General features: G+C 36.2%; 1 protein-coding gene across 13 annotated transcripts in view; it reads left to right on the top strand.

The window, feature by feature from the left end:
- Positions 1-19,348, top strand: part of TTC29 (tetratricopeptide repeat domain 29) — a 317,361-nt gene that overhangs the window by 185,120 nt on the left and 112,893 nt on the right. For 7 of the 13 annotated variants that reach the window (XM_085222176.1, XM_085222178.1, XM_085222180.1 and 4 more), the window contains 2 exons: positions 12,536-12,632; positions 16,883-16,966. In XM_085222176.1, coding sequence (XP_085078302.1) covers positions 12,536-12,632; positions 16,883-16,966 — 181 coding nt within the window. Of the gene's footprint in view, positions 1-10,584; positions 10,715-12,535; positions 12,633-16,882; positions 16,967-19,348 lie in introns of those variants that run through there. The other 6 variants (XM_085222186.1, XM_085222183.1, XM_085222188.1 and 3 more) reach the window with 3 other exon arrangements.

The raw sequence follows: 19,348 nt of genomic DNA, 5'->3' as shown, positions 1-19,348 counted from the left end.
CTTCAGTGGCTGGAGGCAGAGAATGTAGGAAATTTACTGTGGGCTGTAATAATTGCTGTCTGCCCTGGGAAATGGCATCAAGGCCAGCGTAGTCGTGGCTCCATGCAAGCACATCCTCTAATTATTGAAAAACCTGTGTAGAGTCTCAATGTTAATCAGTCTCTCAGAGACTTCAGCTTTATGTGGTTAGTGCAGATTTATGGCATTTTTCTTTTCTTGTTATTAAAACTGATATTTCACAAGGAAGAAAGTATCTCCAGATAACTGTTAAAATGCAAAGTTTCAGTCATAAAAGAGAACTGCAGGATTATTCTGAGACTATTCCACCGAGAACCCAAACAAGAAGGGTAAGAAACAAAACATCAAAGACGCAAGGAAAAATGGAAAAAGATGAGACTCTAAAATATTAACTAAAGACGCAACAGTTGTTGGCCTGTAGATTCAGGAGGTTATAGTGTAATTAATTAAGTGCTTGTTACAATTAGGGAAATAAACAGTGCGTGTACTAATACAATATGAATAATACATAAGTGTGGAAAAAAGTAAAACAAACTGAGAGATTTGCATGTCCATATTACTAGAGTTATTTGCATCACTGTATTAATGATGTCACTAGAAAGTAAACACGGAACTTAAACATTTTATTACATGGCCACTATTTGCTTCCTTCTACTAATGCTGCAGTAACAGTATAATGTACAACTTCTGATTATTCCACTGGGGCAATTACAAATGGTATTTCAACCCATAATTCTGAAACTGTTTTGAAACGTTATATTCAGTGGTCTTTACCAAATAATATATTGAATCAAATTTCAGATTATCTACTAGTTGTGCCTGCAGATTTCTGGCATACAAAGTAGAAAAAGTTGTGTGTCTAACGATCTTTTTCTCTTACTGTTACATTTTACATCAACCCTAACCTTCCTGAGGTATTTTCCACTTCATAAATAGTAGAACCCTGGGAAAGTTCACAGAAATGAAACCATAAAAATTGCAAACTTGAATGTCACTGACAGAATTTGAGAAGTGTTTGTGATGGGCAAGGTGGGGGCTGACGTGTTAGTCACACATCATTTAGTTGTTAGTTGTCACCTTTTTGAAAAATATGCCATAATACATCTGATACATTTGCAGGTTTTAATTTACTAGTGATGGCTGACTGCTTTTAAATGGCCTAAATTAACATCAAAATAATCTTTCTGGAAAGACATGCATAAATACTGCATAAGGTCTGACTGTAGACTGTACTTAGAACCCAGGAGCAGCACATTTACTCCATATAGAAAAAGACGAAGCAAGGTATCCAATTATTTATACAGCAGCAGGAAGTTCAAAAGATGTAACTGGAATAAGCAGTGGGAATGCCTGAATCAGAGCATAAGGCTGGAATCAAAAAAAGATATGCAAACTGACACCTGATACCAGCTCTTTGTAGCTCTTAAGATGCCTGAAAGAAAATACTGACCAAACACCGTGGATATGTGTGCAGGAAAGATGCAGAATGATTTAAGGTACAAAACTTATGTGGAAAAGCAAGTGATGTGCATAAAAAAAAAAAGTTATTTGAGATGAATGGACGTTGGGTACATCTTTTCCAGGATGGAAAAAAATAATTCCTAGTTAATTATTTTAGTGATTATTAGTTCCAAAACCAAAACAAAAGTCAGGTGTTCATAGCAGCACCACAGAAGTGTTGATCTCTCACTTCCCTATGGGCATGGCTGTGCCATAAAGCAGTAAAATGTGTACTAAATTTCCAAAGTCTGTGTGTGTCCCTGCAGTTCTGCTGGCTTCCTCCCTGTCTCTATGGATACAGAATTTTGTCCCTGTCAAAAGGAGAAGTTTACTAAGAAGGAATGGAAAAAGGAAAAAAAAAAGGGGGGGGGGGGGGGGGGGGAAGGAGGGGAAGGGAAATCTGCTCCTCTAGGAAAAAGGCTCACTTAGCTATGAGTCTGAATAACAACAAATTAGCTGTAAATGGGAGAGAGGAACACCAGTACTTGAAAGAAAACAGTAAGTAAGTGTAAGGGAGGAAGGAGAATCACTGATATTTAGAAATATCTGCTCGAAAACAATCCAGTTATCTGAGTGTCACTTGTTCTGTTTGGCTCTTCATGGTGCTAAAATTAGGAATTATCAGTTTTAGGATATGTGTGGTGTCTTTTGCACTCTTCAGTCATTGAGTTTCTCTGCTGCCGTGCTTTAAGAACCTATGCCAATTAATTTACAGAAAATTGAGAAAAGATGTGCTAATATCTTGAAAGCTCAAAGCCCTTTCCCCCAACAGACTGAGCACCTCCTAGCAGTGAGACATATCTTATTTTGGGATGTTGTCCTATGGCTTTCTCAGCTGCTTCAAGAAGCAGAGGCACAGGTACATTCTGGCTGAATGCTGAGTTGTGGAGACCAGAAGTGCCACTTAACAACTCCAAAATCAAAGCCATGTGGATGCTGACATTACAGCACATCATCTAGCAGGAGATAATGTTGGATTTTATTACAGATCTAATCTTTCTTATAGTAAACTCAAATTATCTTGGAAACTGCTGCAATCCACCTCCCAGCTGAGCAATAGTACTGAACTGAAATTTCAGTTTACCTTGTTACTAGACAGAGTTGCAATGTATTTAGCTGAAACTGTTTAAATAACATTGTTCAAAAAAAGAATCACTAATCGTGCATATCTAGCAACTCCTAGGATGGAGCTAAAGAGTAATGGTGTTAAAATTGTAGCAAAGAGTCAGGATGGCCCGAGAGAGGAGCTATTAGCATTATTCTGTCTTGTTTATGGTGTTGAGGCACTTAAAAATCAGAAAGCCTGTATATTTCAGGGCAATTGATTTTTCTAGATATAGCAAGGAATAGAGCGTACTCAATTTGTTCAAGTCTGAGGAAATTCTGGTCTGAGAGTGCTGTATGTGTGTAAGAAGAATCCATGCCAAGTTAACTTACTTCCAATAAACGTTTTCTCCCAAAGCCTAAATCATAATAAATTGTCTGATACAAACTCCTGTTTTGCATTTAGAAAAGAACTGAATGATTTTGGCCGTGAGACCACTACAAAACAAAGATATTTACATTACAGTCTGCTGCAACTACACACATATCCAAGCTCATCTGTTTACACAGCAATATATCTTTTCTAGGATTTATACTCCTGAACTGTCACTACTAGCCACCATCTTCAATTTCACTCTCCAAAAGGTGTTATTTGATTAGATAAACTCTCAGGAAAAAAGCAGGGTTTGGCCAAATCTGAATGGTTTAGGTTTTTTTGTTTTTTTGTTTTTTTTTTGAGGCAGATCCATAGCAGGTGAGTGAAATTATTCTTCCAAGAAATGTGCAACCTGTTTTGCCTGAGAAGCTCTCTATGTTGGTAGGGTCTCACTGCATTTGCAGGCTCCGGCAGTTCTGTTAATATTTTTATATTATCTGGTAATTTGGACACAGTCATTGTAGTGTCTTCAGCCAGTATTAGATATTCTCTATAATCCCCAGGGTTTTGTATCTTGTTTTATACTTCTTCCCTTGTTTTTATCAGTTGTCACCTATTGTGAATCACTATTTTACTCTTGGGTGCTTTAATTATATATGAATGTGGTACGCTTCACAGCAGCTAGTTTCCATTTGCCATCTAAATATCTTTGTACATGAACGGAGTAACCTACATTTAACTTCACAGACATACAGACAGTTTGCAAATCTACTGTATTTCAGATTTTTTTTTTTGTCTGCTTACTTTCATTTGATAATTGATTTCTAACTGGTGTTTCCTCTGCTTTCTGAACCTGATATAAAACACTTTTTCAAAAACACAGAACACCTGAAGACTAGGAGGCTGACATGGGATAGTTGAGGGCCTCATATTGGCTTCCTTGGTAGACTTCATGTTCTTAAGTTGGTCAATTTCAAGAACATCTGTTACAAGAATGAGTATTTTGTTTTAATGCTTAATAGTACTAATTTATTAAATAATTAAAATTTTTGTGGTGGCACACCAACTGATTTTCAGAAATGCCATTTTCATTTCAGAATAGAAAATAGCTGCATAGGGACAAAAAAAATTCTAAGCAGAATTCTTCAATATACGGCTGCACTGCATTTTTTTTTTACTTTTAACAATCCTATGAACACCTATTTGTACTTTTTAGTGTTCTGAACTTATTTAGAAAGTAAATAATTTGGTTGGACTTGTTTAATCAATAGTTAAGTCACAGCTTGAGTGACAGTCTCACTAATCGGGAAAGCAGCATGAACAAGTGGTAAGTAAATACAAATCAGAAAGCATCAAGAAATAAATGTCTGGAGAAAAAAAACACCAATGCACTAGGGGTTTTTCTGGTTTTAAATCTGCACAAACACAGATTGAGCTTAAGATGTGTAGTTATTGGTTAAACAATTTTTAATGAAATATAAAGACCTATGTGCTCTTAAATAGATAATTTATGTGCAATGTTATTGTCTCCCAAGGTTTAATTAAATGTTTGCCTTGTGGCTAATCAGTTACAATTAATAAATGAAGCCTATATTCATGTCACTAAGAGGGAATGTTAAAATTCCATTAGAATTTCAGTATCACTTTTGTGGCTGGTTGATAACAATCTAGTACATGAGAAACTTAGACAAAACAAATTTGGTACAGACATTAATATGAAATTACTTTTATCTGTGCTTTTATCACACTATATAACTTTAATTTCTATTTGAAGGTAAGTATCCGTAAGTACCTGGAGTGGAAGTACATGTTTACATAGCGCTTTTCATCTCCAAAGCAGTTCCCAAAGTTCATCTTAAAGTTCTGCTATGTCTACAGAGCAGCACCTCTTAGCCTTACAGATAAAAAGGAATTTACAGAGGAGAAAAACATCCATTAATCCACAGACCTCCTGCCCCCAAGGATTTCAACTATCTCTAGCATGATACATTTAAAGTCTTAGGACTATGTAACAACACCACCAGATTTTTATCCTAGATGCTAACTTTACACGTCTTTTTCACTTCAGCTACTTTAATGTTATGAATCTCAGTAGGTAAGCCTCCACTGGGTGCTTTCCCACCTGAACGTGTTACATAAATTACAGGCCGAGAGGGAGGAGGCCAAAGGCAATGCTGGCTGTCACTGACACCATTCCTGAAGTCAGCTAGAAAGAGAATTTCATATCTCCAAAGACATCTGTTCTATGCAGCTAACATATTGTTATTTATCATTTCCACTACAGTAGTGCCGAAAGGTCTCTGGGCTAGGCTGCATTATGAAGTGTTATCTATAAATAATATGCTATTACTTGTCCATGTCACTGCTTACAACCTAGTTTAAGATGAGAGATGATCAATGGTTGCGACCAGAACTAGAAAACAATAATGGAAGGAGCTTAGTAGCAATATGAATAAATGCAAAACTTCAGAGATGCGACTTAATGGGAAATATGTGTGTATATATATTCTTCAGCACAACAAAGGTGAGGTCAAATGATTTTTTTTTTTTTTCCACCAATTTTAGTGTGATCTCTCAGAAAAGGAAGATAGCTGTGCAGGATGTTTCTACTGTCATCACTTACGTCATTCTTTTTGACTGCTTCTCCTTCAATTTGGTTAGGTCCTGGCTCAGTGACCAGTCATACCTTAGGTACAATCAAGAAATGCACTCAGGAAGCTGAAAGACTGTAAATACTACTTTCTTTTATTAGTATAAAGAGGGCATAATTTATTAGCTACAATACATTAAGGATATTGTCTGTATATTTTGTCTTAGGGAATGAAAACATTTAATAATAACTTATTTCTCTTGGGATTGCAAAGATATCTTTATCTCTAAGTCACTCTTCTTTTACAGAGGCTTTAATTTATTACAGACTGAAGACTGCACAAATTAAATGGGAATAACAGTATCAAGCAGAGCTGTTTAGCCCACTGTTCTGTGGGGAAAAAAAAAAACTACATATACTAGATTAAATAGATAATGACACACTGAATGCAATAAATGCAGTAGAGTTTCATAATAAGGTGGCTGTTTCTATCAGTTATTAATATCATAAGTTCTACACATAAAACATTTTTTTAAAAATGCTCTACAGAATAAATAGTCTTGAAGTAAATTCTGATTACTATTTTCTATTCAGTCATGAAGGAGACCTTCAAACTCACTTGCCTGAGGCAGTGAGAAGCTCCAGGTCTTTGACGTTCATGAAAGAAAGATAACAATCACTCTTCAGGGGAGAGATCTTATTATATGTACCCTGTGGGGTTTTTTTATCCTTTATCAAACTGCACCTTTGTGGGCCTTTAATTTCTTAATGGGTTGTTTATCCTTTCCCCCATAATTCATGATGATAAGCTGCATGTCACGTAGATACTGTTATGCTGATGAAAAAAGTTGTACTTATGAGCCAAGTTGGTGATGTAGTTTGATCAACTTCTCACATAGATATTTCTAGTTAGGTGAAGCATATTCAATTGATAATGCTACAAATGTTTTAGTAGGTGAAAGTCCATCTGAGGCATACCTAAAAGAGTATGAATAAGAATATCTGAAATAAGTAAACATAACTACAGAACCAGGATCAGATGTTAATGGGATATCTTTCAGGTACACAAAGTGTTGGGGGGGCTGGGCGGGAAAGAGAGAACAAAACAGCACACTGGGGCTGTTTTCACTGTATCGCATGTAGAATATAGGACCGACAGTGGCATGGCATGGAAGATGTAACAGCATGAGTTATAGAAAACAGTGATACTTGCAGTTCCATCATTTGTGAATGAGTATATTGAATGATCTCAAACAAATGACAAAATCCTTGTATAGTGCCAACTCTGATTTTTCCTACACATGTCTCAGGTTAAGGAAATACTGGTTTAGGTACTTCAGAGATTTATTAGGCTGCTGTGAATTCTATCCTCATTTCTAATGGTTGTAGAATTGAAGGGCAGTATCTCTGGTACTTCCAGGAATGCAAATAAACGTTACTACCCACTTTTGAGTGGGTACACTTCACAGAAAACTCACATTTCTAGGCATGCAGAATAACGACACCTTAAGAAGAGAAACTTGTGCCCATTCTAAACTTTACTTCAAGGCTGAGGAAATGCTACTTATATATAAAGTGTGTATATATCTGCTCAGTTTTTGATGTGCATTTGCATTCCTAATTCCTACCCAGATACGTTCCATACTTTCATAAGTATTTACACAAGATTGTTCCTGAAATAACCACTGCTTGTTGCAAAACGTAATTTTATTTTTATTTATCATCTTCTTAACTTAGACCTGTTTCCTTAGGGCTAATCTATGGAGGGTTGCTACTTATATTAGCAAGTTGTTAGTAATATGAATGCTTTTGTTTGAAGTGAATAAAACAACGTATATAAATAAATGCTCACTAATGTGTTAGAGCAGTGTTAACACAGTTGTATTTTTTTGTTTTTCCACTGTAGTATTTAAATTATACAAACAGAGAAACTGAAAGCCTGATAAACAAATTGTTTATGATACCTAATCCTTTAGCTCTAATATTACTTTGGAAGACTTCTATTTAAGGACCAGCTACAAGCTGCAGTAAGATGAAACGTGACAAGGAATGTGAAACATAGATTTTTTTGGAAGTTTGCATTCTTTCAAATATTTGGATCTTTCCTAAGCATATTGTGCCAGCAGCAGAACTTGACACTGATCTAGTATATTGATGCATAATGTGTATATAATGAATAGCAAGACTAGTGATCCTTACAGTAACTTTTACACTGTAAGTTTGTTTGATCTTTGCCAGTGCTGCTGTCTCCATCTCATCACTCGAACAGGAACCTGAAAAAAAGGCAATGTGTGATGTAGAGACATTACTGAGGCTGCTTAAACAGTATGTAAGTGCTCTGTTAGAAGAACACTGGAAATCTCTAGTTAGTGTGATTCTATTTATCCAGATCTAAATGTGTATTTGCCATGAAGAGAAAAATCAGAGGTAGATCATCCAGACTAGCCACGCAATACAACTCCAAAATGAAAAATTGATGGGTCTTACAGGAAACATAACTTTTATATTCAGAAGTCATTTGTTGTTGTCAAAGAAAGCAGTACTAGGTCTTGGCTGGGACAGCCTTCCTTGCAATGAAAGGCAAGACTTGTGTAAAGGATCTTATTAGGGCCCCTATTTATGATGTTGTTACTCTGTGTATTCAAGTGCTAGCTTTACGCTAGCATCTGACTAGCAAGTGTTGTGGCAGCACTATTGCCTGCTGACAAAGAAGCTGATCAACACATGGCAGAACTGGGCTCCATGCTAGCGATTTGGTCTAAGAATTCCTCATGCTCATCTCTAAAGAAATAATAAGGGTATCGCTTACAGAGTGAGTAAAACATAAACAGTCTTGAAGAATCTACTATGAAAGAAAAACCTTATATTGGAAATGGCTCTTTTTGTGTGCAAGAGAAAATAATTTCTGGTTTGGGCCTCTGATTACTACCTCTAAGAAGTACTACCTACATATTTCTCTTGCATGTGATTATCAGAAAGGTAGAAATGCAGTTTACATCTCATGTGCAAGGAAAAGATGCATAGTAAGTATTTATTTTTGGTAAGATAATCTGTTTTGAGTGGCAGTAGGTTTCTGGTTATTTGTTTTAAAGAGTTCACACACAAAAAATAGAATTTTGTCTAGAAATATTGATTGTAAAACGTTACAGGATTTGTCTGCAGAAATCCTCTGGTTTGGTTTTTTTTTTTTTTGAAGATTTTGTGTATTTTATTTAGTATGAAAAATAACTCTAGTCCCAAAGCCAACTTTTGGTTTAAGATCATTCCAATCAGTACCTAGCTCAGTATGCCATGCAAGGTCCCACAGAGTTGAAGAATCTCCCTGTTCACCTCTTTTCATCCCTTGTCCTAGGATAAAAAGAGGAATGGGAGTAGAAGGAATATTGATTGAAGAAAACCTGGATATTCTAGAGATTATTCCTGTTCCATCATCCTGTCAGATGTCCATCTGCAGCCCACAGCAGCCTGCACTGTTTTGTACTTTTTGTGTACTTTGTGCATATTTGTACACTGATTGGTGCCTGGTAGCATGCTCAGGGCTGACACCCTCACATTCCTCATTTCTGTGTTCTAACTTCCCAAGATTGTTGTGGTTAAGGTTGACATCTTCATAACTTAATAGGGATGTTTCATCATTTAGACCATTTTCTATCTTCTATGCTTGAGAAAAAAGAAAAACAACTTACATTTTCTTCAGTTTAACTGTTGTATATTTATTTATTCCCTTTAAACCTTTTACAACCCACAGTCATTTTCTTCAATGTCTAACTTAGAATGCACATTTATTATACTAGGTATCTTCTGTTTTGTAGATGTTTTCTTTGTAATCTATCCCTATCTGTCTGGCAAATGTATTCCTTCATCACAGGATGATGACTTTGGGAGTATCGTGGCTAACATCCTTACACAGTTTCCAATTAATTTTCTCCCATCTCAGATTCAATTCTTTCTCCCAACAGTCTTATCTTACAGTGGTCTTCACCTTTATAAAATTATGCCCTCCAAAGCATGAAGCATATATAGGTTTGGACTTAATTCTGTTTGTGTGTAACAAATGTGATCAAATAATTATCAGTTATCTGAGCTATGACTAATTTTTAGCTCTGTTCAATTCCTTTTTATCTGTCTAGATGAGGTGTAATATAGAATTTCCTTTTGTTGGGTGCAACACTTCTTAAGTTAGGAAATTGACACTTAAAATATTTTGAAATTCCAAGTACTTTTTAACACCAGCAGTATGAGATATCCAGCATGTGAAATTCATCATGGTATAGGAGTGTTTTCCCTATATGTTGTAGACAGGTAAGGCATAGGTCATGCGTTTCTCTAGTGTGATTTGATAGCTAAGTACCCTGTCAATTTTTGGCTTATCCTTTAGAACACTGACCCATAAATGTTCAAGATCACGTGCATCCAATTGCCATCAACTCAGAAACAGGTAATGCCATCTTTGAAGTGTTTTCTGTCCACTCAATCCAAAATAGATTATAACAATTGTTTGGAAAACTGGCATGTCAAAATCAATTTTAGCAATAAAAACTGGGTCAAATCTGTGCTACAAGATGACCTCTTCCACTGGTGACAAGTTTACAGCAGTGGAATGGAAGCTTCTGAAAAATCTGTGCTCGTTGTATTCTTTGGTATCCTGATTATGGTTTCTATTATCTTTTTTCATCCACATTACCAAACCTTCGTTTGTTCCTTCTCGCTAGTTCTATTTCCTGTAAGCTGTCAGACTCCAGAGCAGATCAGTAGAAGAGTTCATTTGTTACAGACAGCAAATTCTTACCGTAGACATTAACAGTTTGCCACAAACCCAGAATCTTTATGCCACTCATTTAGATTAAATCTGGGTTTATATGCTTTTTGTTTTCTATTACTCGATAGGCCTGAATGACTGTCTGAAAAGGTCCTGAAAGAAAACAAAACTTGTTCACAGCTGTGAATCTCTAGTCCGAGACGAGTTAATGTTAAAAACCTACAGCTGCTCTGGATTCTTATATCTTCCGGAGCTCGTAAGATCCAACTCAGGCTTAGTCGCACTCTCGGCAGCCTCTCACCGCTCGCTACCACCCTCGGCACCGCCCGCCCCCGTTGCCATGGCTGGGCCGGGAGCGTCGGCATCACAAGGCTGCAGGGCCGCCTCGCTCTGCTCGGGATGGGGGCTCCGCGCTGCTGCTTTTCAGGTTCGACACGAGGGGACGCGCCGTCCGCGACCCTTTATCCTCTCCGCCGTCCACGCGGGGCGGGTCCGCCATTTCGCCGGGGGGGCCGCGGCCAAACGGCCGCTATCCGCCGTGCTGCGGTGGGCGTTCGTGCCTTTAGAAAATTCTGGTGTTTTTTTCGAAGGGGCTGAAGCAGCGTTACAGGAAAAGGCTTCGGGTATGCAGGTGGTTAATGAGCTAGGGGGAAAAATGAACGCACCTGTCTCGTAGCCAGTCAAGCCAGCCGGTAGCTTGTGGTGGTGCAGCCGCTCCTGGCTCCCGTGCTTCTGAGTCCCCTGCCTGCCCGGTCCCACCGCTGCCTGCAGTCAGTCCTCCTGCTTGCCAGACTGAGCGGCTGCTATTAAGACGTGCTCCAAAAGTAAGGGGCTTGCAGCAAGCTTTGCCTCGTCTCTGGGCTCCGGTGTTGGTATAAAGTTTACTTACTGTTCCTCAATGAATAGCATTTTCCTTAGCAGAGATCTACCTTTCTGTGTTGCTTCTGGATGCAAATCTGCAATTTCTGTAACAAGTGTAGTTTGCTATAGTGATGAGATACCAGCGCTTTTTGTAGACTTTGTTTTTATTTTTGTAATGAGTTTTTTTTCCTCAGTGACACACTTGTGTAAAATGTTGTTGCCTCCATTAAAATAAACCAACTTACAATTTTTTTTTTTTGTCTGTAACAAATTTAGTACTACAGCCCTAAAAGAGGGACTCAGAGGAATTAACTATATTCTGATATCTTTTCAACCCATAGTTTATTGCTATTCCAGTCTTAGTAACAATTTAAAAAATTAAAAGGGAAAAAAAAGCTTCATAATAAATGTAGCAAAATACTTCATCGGTGAAATGGCTTTCGTTCACAGAAAGGCTGATAAATAAAATATTCTTCTACTCTGATACTGATCATCAAGTTGACTTGTATCTATCACTTCTTTCCCTCAGAAGAAATTTTCTTCCACTAAATGCAGCAAATAGTTAACTTCTTCCTCTCCTTTCCTCTCCTCCTCCCCCCCTTATATTCTATTTTCCCGTCCCTATTAAAAGTTTCTGCCTTGAGGCCTACCAGCAGGGCATGCAATACCTACATTAAACCAAATTTAAAAGTGAGGGTGCTCCTGCTGCTAACGTCCTCAGATCACAGACATGCAAAATGAAGGAACTGGCAGCTGAAACTTTAATGGTAGGAAGTGCAGGCTGAATACTTGGGGAAAAAACACAGTAGCTCTCTATGACAAAGAAGTCCTATTAGCATTTATGTACTTCAAAATGACAAGCTAGACAATTCTACATAACTGTGGGGCTTTCTGCTTTTGTTTTAAGTAAAATCCTATGTTGCGTGTATAGAATTACTTGGATTTTTCTACTTGCATGCTTGTTACTGGGACAATTATGTATTATTTTTAACATTAATTCACTGTCTTTTGTTGCACTGCACGTTGCATGTTCAGTCATTTCTTCACCTTATGTACCAGCATAGATTATTAACATTTGGACGTACCTAGCTTGAGGAAGCACGGGGAATTACATGCAAGCAAGATGCCTGCACTGGTTGTTTCTATGTAGATTAAAAGCACCCCAATGAAAGAAAGAAAACTATAGACCTTAAGGTCATATCCATTCCTACGCATTGTGTCCTCATGAAGCCATGCTGTGGCCCAAACAGATTGGTACAGAACTGGAGGGCAGTATTATATGTGATACAGTGAAAATAAAAGATTTAACTGAAAAGTGGCAAAAAGGAAACCAGATAATTCTGAAAACATTATTTCAAATAATTGTGGTTTTGTTTACTTGTTTTAGTTGAAATGAAAGTGTTGCCTCAAGAAATCATTCAAAGCCCACCATGGCATCCCAGGTTTGAAGAACCGACGAATTGCCCACCATTAGGTTTTGCCAGGTATGTGCCTTTTTTTTTTTTCAGAGTATGATTATTTTTACTGTGGAGAGCTTCAATCTGATGTGCCAATTTGATGGAGTCTCTTCAATTTGTTGCAGCATTTAAAAATGCAAAAATAAGAAAGAAGAAAATTTTATCCTGGGAAAGTTTTGTTGTTAAAAGGAAAAAAAATGGAAATATATTCTGTTTAAGGTAGATGTTTCATCCTATTCTTTCAGAGCATCTTCAGAAGCTGTAGGAAGTTATTTCTGAATAGTAGGTATTGTCTTGCATTGATAAAGTGGAAGTTAATGCAAATGTACTTATTTGGATTTTTAAAAGTGTTTTTTTTTTTTTTTTGTTCAAACAACAGTTTGGCATCTCTCAAAATATAATGAATGAATATATAACATAAAATATAATGCCTGAAAACAGCAATATTAACTTGTAGTTAGTACCTGGGTGTATAAAATATAGTGCCATAATCCTGTCAAGCTATATTCCTACATGTGCCTTCATGGCTTTCCAGTCAGTTTCCATTTCTCTTCCCAGTTATTAGTTATCTATGCTTTTTTGTCTCCTTCAGTGAATATTCCTAGTTGCTATCCAGCCCCATAATTTTATAGAACAAGTCTGTTTAACAGTTGCTCATTACTAATTGTAGTCCTGGAAACTTATGTTATTTTTCCACAATTCCATTTATTTCAGATAGAATTTTGACTACTTTAATCAGGCTTTCTGAGGGGGGCCCCTGTCAGCAGATGGATAGAATAAGAAGATGCAATGATGCGTGCCTTAAAATATTTTTAGAATTTTTTTTAAATTGATATGGCTGGAGCAATGTTCTGCAGCCACCAATTTTTCCATTGATTATGAGAGCTGCTCTGAAAGTAATGCCTTCAGTTTTCTTGAGTTGGCCCATGACATCAGAGGCAGATGTTGGTACAGGCTGAACTTTACCACCAATATCCTATTCCGTGTTGTTGCCGTGTGACAGGTGGCAGCAGAGGGACTGTGTGACATGATATCTGACATGGAAGTGTGTGTGAAGCAAAGGTGTGTCACTGAATTCCTCTCTGAGGCAATCCACTGACATTTATCAATGCTTTGCTGAATGTTTATGGAGATCAAACAGTGTTGGGGGGTGCACTTCAGCAGTGGCAACAGCAGTAGTGGGTCACCTCTGCAGGTACAGATTTTTATGAGCATAGCATGCAGGCTCTTGTTCATCGCTGGCAAAAATACATAACTAATGGTGGTGACAGTGTTGAAAAATAGTGGTTTGTGGCTGAGAAGTTAGTCCATCGAGTAGTGCCATTGTGCTCTTTTAAATTGTTGTCGTTTCCATGGAAATAAATAGGAGGCATTACTTTTGGAGCAACCTTTGGTCCATTGTGGAAGAACTTACCCAAGATAGGATTGCTTCTCTTCTTTATTTGGGGAGTGTGATGTTCTAAAAGATCATTCTCCCTCACTCCTGTATGATGTTGTATCTGTCTGCAAAGAAGAAATGTGTGATTCTGTGATGGTGTGGATGATGCTGCAGGTACCTACTGATTAAAGCAAGACAAGCTCTGCCATTTTCTTTGATATGCTGAAAAAAACTGAACGGAATATGCAGTGAGGATAGAGAGTTATGTGAGAATCTGTTTGGTCCTTCATGCTTTATGCATCTTTGTACTGTTCTTTGATTAAAAAGCCAGTTGTATTTATCTTGAAGTCAGTTTCTGATCAAAATCTGTAACTATTTTGCTGTGTAAACTGGTAACAAAAATAGTTATTAGAAATAAAGGGTACAAAAAGCTAACCGTGAGATAACTGTCAATAGGATTAAAATATATTTGTTTTTAATAAGGGAGTGATTTTAAATTAAATAGGATTCAATTTATAGGTGAAGAACACCTTATATAAACTATTTATGAAATATCATGAGTCATCATTGAAACACTGGAGAAATAAGGCTACAACTGTTTGGAAAAAGCAAGTGACAACTTCTGGATGAATAAAAATGATGATTCTTAGCCAGTAGCGTCCTTAGCTTACTTCTCTGTTGGAAATAACATCCATTCTAAGTCACAGTGTCAGTTGTTATCAATTATATTTCTTTTTAATCTTCATTGCATGTAACAGATATAACAATGTTTTAAGTAATGATTGTTTGAGGTAATGGAAAAAAAAAATGCTATTTTTTGTTTCTATGTATCATCTGTTTGTCTTGTCTGTGTTATTCCTGTACTAATATCATTGACAATAGCAGCCAGAATGAGCTAATAATTTATTTTCAGTAACTTACATTTCTTCCAGTGTAATTCCATCAGTTCAATACTGAGGATACTTCCGGACTTCTGTAAACTAATTGATTTGCAAGTTCTTACTTCTGTTCTTTTTCTCCCTTGGCTGCCTGTGTTTGTTTCCTCCTGTTCGTCTTTTTGTTTGTTTTGTAAGTGTGAAAGTTATTCCCTGTCAGAATTCAGAACTTTAAATATTAACTCTATGGCAGGTGATAGTTTAGATTGTATATGATTTTGTGGGGCTTTTTTTCCCAATTTCTCTGTATGTAAATATTGTTTATTAATTTGAGAAGACAGTAAGAAGGCATCAGACTTTCTTTTACTCCAATTTGAGCTTGTTTTTAACTGCAGTGTAGATTATATTGCAGAGAGGTGACAGTGATGCCTAGAAATTTGTATCTTGGAGATGAATGTTTCACTCTGGGAGTCTGGACCTTTTATTTTTTTTCCCATCTATATCTGCTGTTTTCTTTGTGTGTTATGAGGCAAAGAAGGCTCATTTTTGCAGCCTTAAGGTACAAAGATCTGTGGGTGTGTTTTCTGAATCGCTCACATTTAATGATCCAAAGATACTGCTTTTTAAATATATTTTGTTAAGTGATATTAACCTATTGTGTCTTGAAATACAGTTTACATCAGTTTAAAATCTATAATAACTGCCTTAGCTTCTTTTTCCTAATGACACTGCTTATCTTCCTAAATTGTGACTATTTTTCTGTGAAAATTTTGATACTGATGAAACATTGGCATTTGCACTGAATTTTAGTGGTAATATCCATAAGATGTATATCTTTGGTGGTCAGCAGCAATTCTATTACATGCTGTGGGAAAGCACAAGCTTCTGTTGGTGTATATCAGTAACAGTAAACTTGGGAACAAATTTAAATGCCCTGTTTGTGCCACAGGTTTTCACTATTATACGGTTTGAAATTCAGACACGTCAAAATATCTCTAGGTTGCTTAGCTATTTTGTTTTTACTTAAATGAATTTCAGAAAGTGTCTGTGGTATTTTCAGAGCAGTGAAGGGTACGATACTTGTATTAGCTAACATTATGAAAAGAACTGACTCTCTCATACCTGCAACGAAAGTCAGCACTATCATACAGCCAGAGAAAGAGAAAAGTTACAGATTTATGTGGAACACTGATGTTGAATTTGTTTCATCTTTGAATGATAACCAGACAATCTTTATGGCTTTTAAAAGAAAAAAAAAAAAAAATCACATTATTTTTATGAAGATTATGTCATCTGTGGCTGGGTTATAAGCATCTGTTTAAATAGACTTTATGGTCAGGAAGTGCATGTTATCCTTTAAAATTCAAGACATCTCTTGTGTCTCAGAGTAGCAATGCTGGCTTAAATGAAATGTGAAATTAAGTATGGTTCAAATCACAAAATCAGATCTTTGCACTAATGCATAGAAATATTCCCATTTCTTTCGGTGCCTTGTGTATTACCTCTTTGTTGGACCTCTTTTTGTAATGTGCTGTTCAAATTGTGGGTAGCAGAGAACAGACTTAAAAGTATGCAGTGCACTAAGGAAAGTAAATATGTTTGAGTTGGGTTTGGGACTTCTTATTTTATTTTATTTTTTGGAACTGTTAAATGCACAGTAGCTTAGACCATGTTGGTCCATACTCATAATGCAAAAAATGTAATGATTTAGAAAGCAGTTCAGATATTGATGGCTTTATCAGTTATTACTTATTCAGCTAATATACAACTTCTGGTTAGACAGAAATATCATGTAACTCAGTTCTTGAAAGCTAAGCCTATTCTAATTTCTTGTAGAAATAAGGATTTGAAATGGCTGCAGACCAAAAAATTAAAAAGATATTTGTATGTTTTTATAGAAAACATTACTTTGTCAATATTTCAGTATTTAGCTCTACTTGGCAATGCTAATATATTATACATGCCACGGAAGTCTGTGTTAGCAGCTCACAGTGTTTCATTTAATTTTTTTCATTTAAATTTAGGATTCACTTGATCAAAGACAAAGATGGCATAGATGATTATTTGGCGAAGAATATCAAAGGGTTGTCAAAACAAGAAGCTGCGGCGTAAGTTGGCTTTTTCAAGGCATTTTAACATCCATAAGTTTATTGTTTCCTTTGTTTCTAGTCGTCATAATCATTTAAATTTAAAGTTCCCTAGGCCCTACCCTTTTTAGTGGAACTTGGCATTTAAAAATTGAAGCTGATATTAAATAATGATGGATCATTTCTCCTGATTTTAAAGGTATCAAAGCATTTAACTCCTTGGCTTTATTAATTCGTGTATTTACCAAGGTATTACATCATGTTTGCAACACTATAGTTAAGATTGTGTCAGTAATTATATTTTAAGTTTTGCTCTTTCTCTTCCTCCCCCCCTTTATTTTTTTCCTGAACCTCTGTGAAATATTTCCTCTAGGGTGCAAGCTTAGTATATATACGTATATGTTCTTGTAATTTTGAATTATTATTTAGCCACTCTCAACTGCTGACTTCTACGGTGTAGCATTTGGAAACATCATTAGATATTTAAAAACCAGTGAATGAAAAATATCTAGATAACTTTTGATTTCTTACGGCTGAGGTATTTATACTTAGACATTACGAGAGTCTACTGACTGAATTATTTTTCTGGAGACTTAGAACAGATCTAGGGTTCAGCACCATCAAAATTAATGAAAGAATTCTTACAAATCTGAATTGCTGGTTGTTTAAGTGAGATGATTTATTTATTTCAATATTTAAATAATAAAAAGATGCATATATAAGGGCTCTAGGCACCTTAACAATTAATATTGCAAGATCACACTAGCAGCAAGGAAAAAAAAAAAAAAACATTCTGTGAACCAGATTGGAATTTGACCAACCAGGCAAAATGTTTCTCTTCTTTCTAGACTAAGAATGTACATGCAAAACTTCTATAAGACACTTTCGAATGAAAATCTAGATAATTACCAAGTTTAAGTTTAGGGGTAATAACTTTAGTGGCATCCTAAAGCCCTACCATGTAATACTCAGCCAGTGGACTTGCTTTCTTTTTCTACAATACCCCTGGGTCACCTTCATTTTTTTATGATAACATAATCTGGCTAATAAGTATTCTGACTGACAGTATAAAAAATGCCATATATCTGGTCAGGTGATGTAGGAGAACAATCTTTTTTTAAGCAAACTCAAGCCTCACTGCTTTTATTTGCATAGGTTCAGAATGAAACATGATAAACAAGAAGTTGGTTCAGTGATGGGACTGTGCAGGACCTTATTAGCAGGTCATCATCTGAAAGACTGCAAAGTTCAGATTTTTCCTTCCTTTCTATGCAAGAGGTGCTGTCACAGTCTGTGGGATCCAGCAGTGTGGCAGTGACAGGAAAATTATTTAGGAGTAGTGGAGAGAAGGACCGTGTTAGTGCTCTGAGTACTTGTGGCTGATGTGGAACAGTTATTGATGCTTTAAGAAGGAAGACCTTTGGGCTTCAAAGTGCATGTTACAGCTCTGATTCGATCACATCAGCCTTTTACTGGTGCTAAAATTACAAATAAACGTAAATTAAAAAAAAATCCTATGATATTTCTCTTTTCACACACAAACTCTGAAGGAGTTTGTAGAAAAGGAAACAGGAAAAGGAAGAATTTTAACATCTATTCTGCATTACCTAGGCAAAGTGGTCTGCCTTTATAATGATTTCCTCAGTATTTTAATGTGCTGTTTTTCAAAGTTAGAAAAGCCTCTCAAAGATTAAAGCTGAAATATCATATATTTTCTGCTTTATTTGTAGGCAGATTTTGTAGGTGTACCTTTTTGAAAAAATATATATTCATGCTCTGTATTTTTAGCTAGTCTGAGAATTTCAGGTTTTTTAAACTGTAGTTAGAAAATTTCTGTGGTATATAATTCTTGAGTAACGACCATGAATGTAGTACAGTCACTTAAGTTAACAACCTAGCAGCTACACAGTTGCCTTACTACTGGGATAATGTAATTGTAAGAACAGCAAGTGCATCCAACTTAATTTTAAGCAAATTTGAAAGAAAAGCAATGCCATATCTGTAAGTGATATTACTGAAATCAATGTTACGCTTTGTGTGCCTCAGTAGACAAGAAATTTATTATTTTAAAAGTGTGAGAAACAGCTTATAATATGTTGTGTAATATCAAAATATTTATTTTATTCCAAAATAAAGCACCACTTCTGTAAGGATGGGATAGCTTTCTTTTACTGGCTGAATACCTATGCATTTGTTGAGATACTTAAAATCTATTCCCTAAATAAACCTTCTTTAAATTTTGAATGTATAACAAAGATGGTTTTCTTATTTCCGTTTGTTTTTTTGGTCTGGTTTGTTTTCTCCAGAAGAATTAACACTGAAAGTGTTTCAAAATCAGAGCAGAAAGCCCCCAGTTTTAGCCAGTGCAATGGTGTCATGTAATTGGATCAACAAAATACCAAG

This window comes from Meleagris gallopavo, chromosome 4 (assembly GCF_905368555.1).
Source record: "Meleagris gallopavo chromosome 4, MGAL_WU_HG_1.1, whole genome shotgun sequence".
NCBI lineage: Eukaryota > Metazoa > Chordata > Aves > Galliformes > Phasianidae > Meleagris > Meleagris gallopavo.
This window is presented reverse-complemented; position numbering and strand designations above follow the sequence as displayed.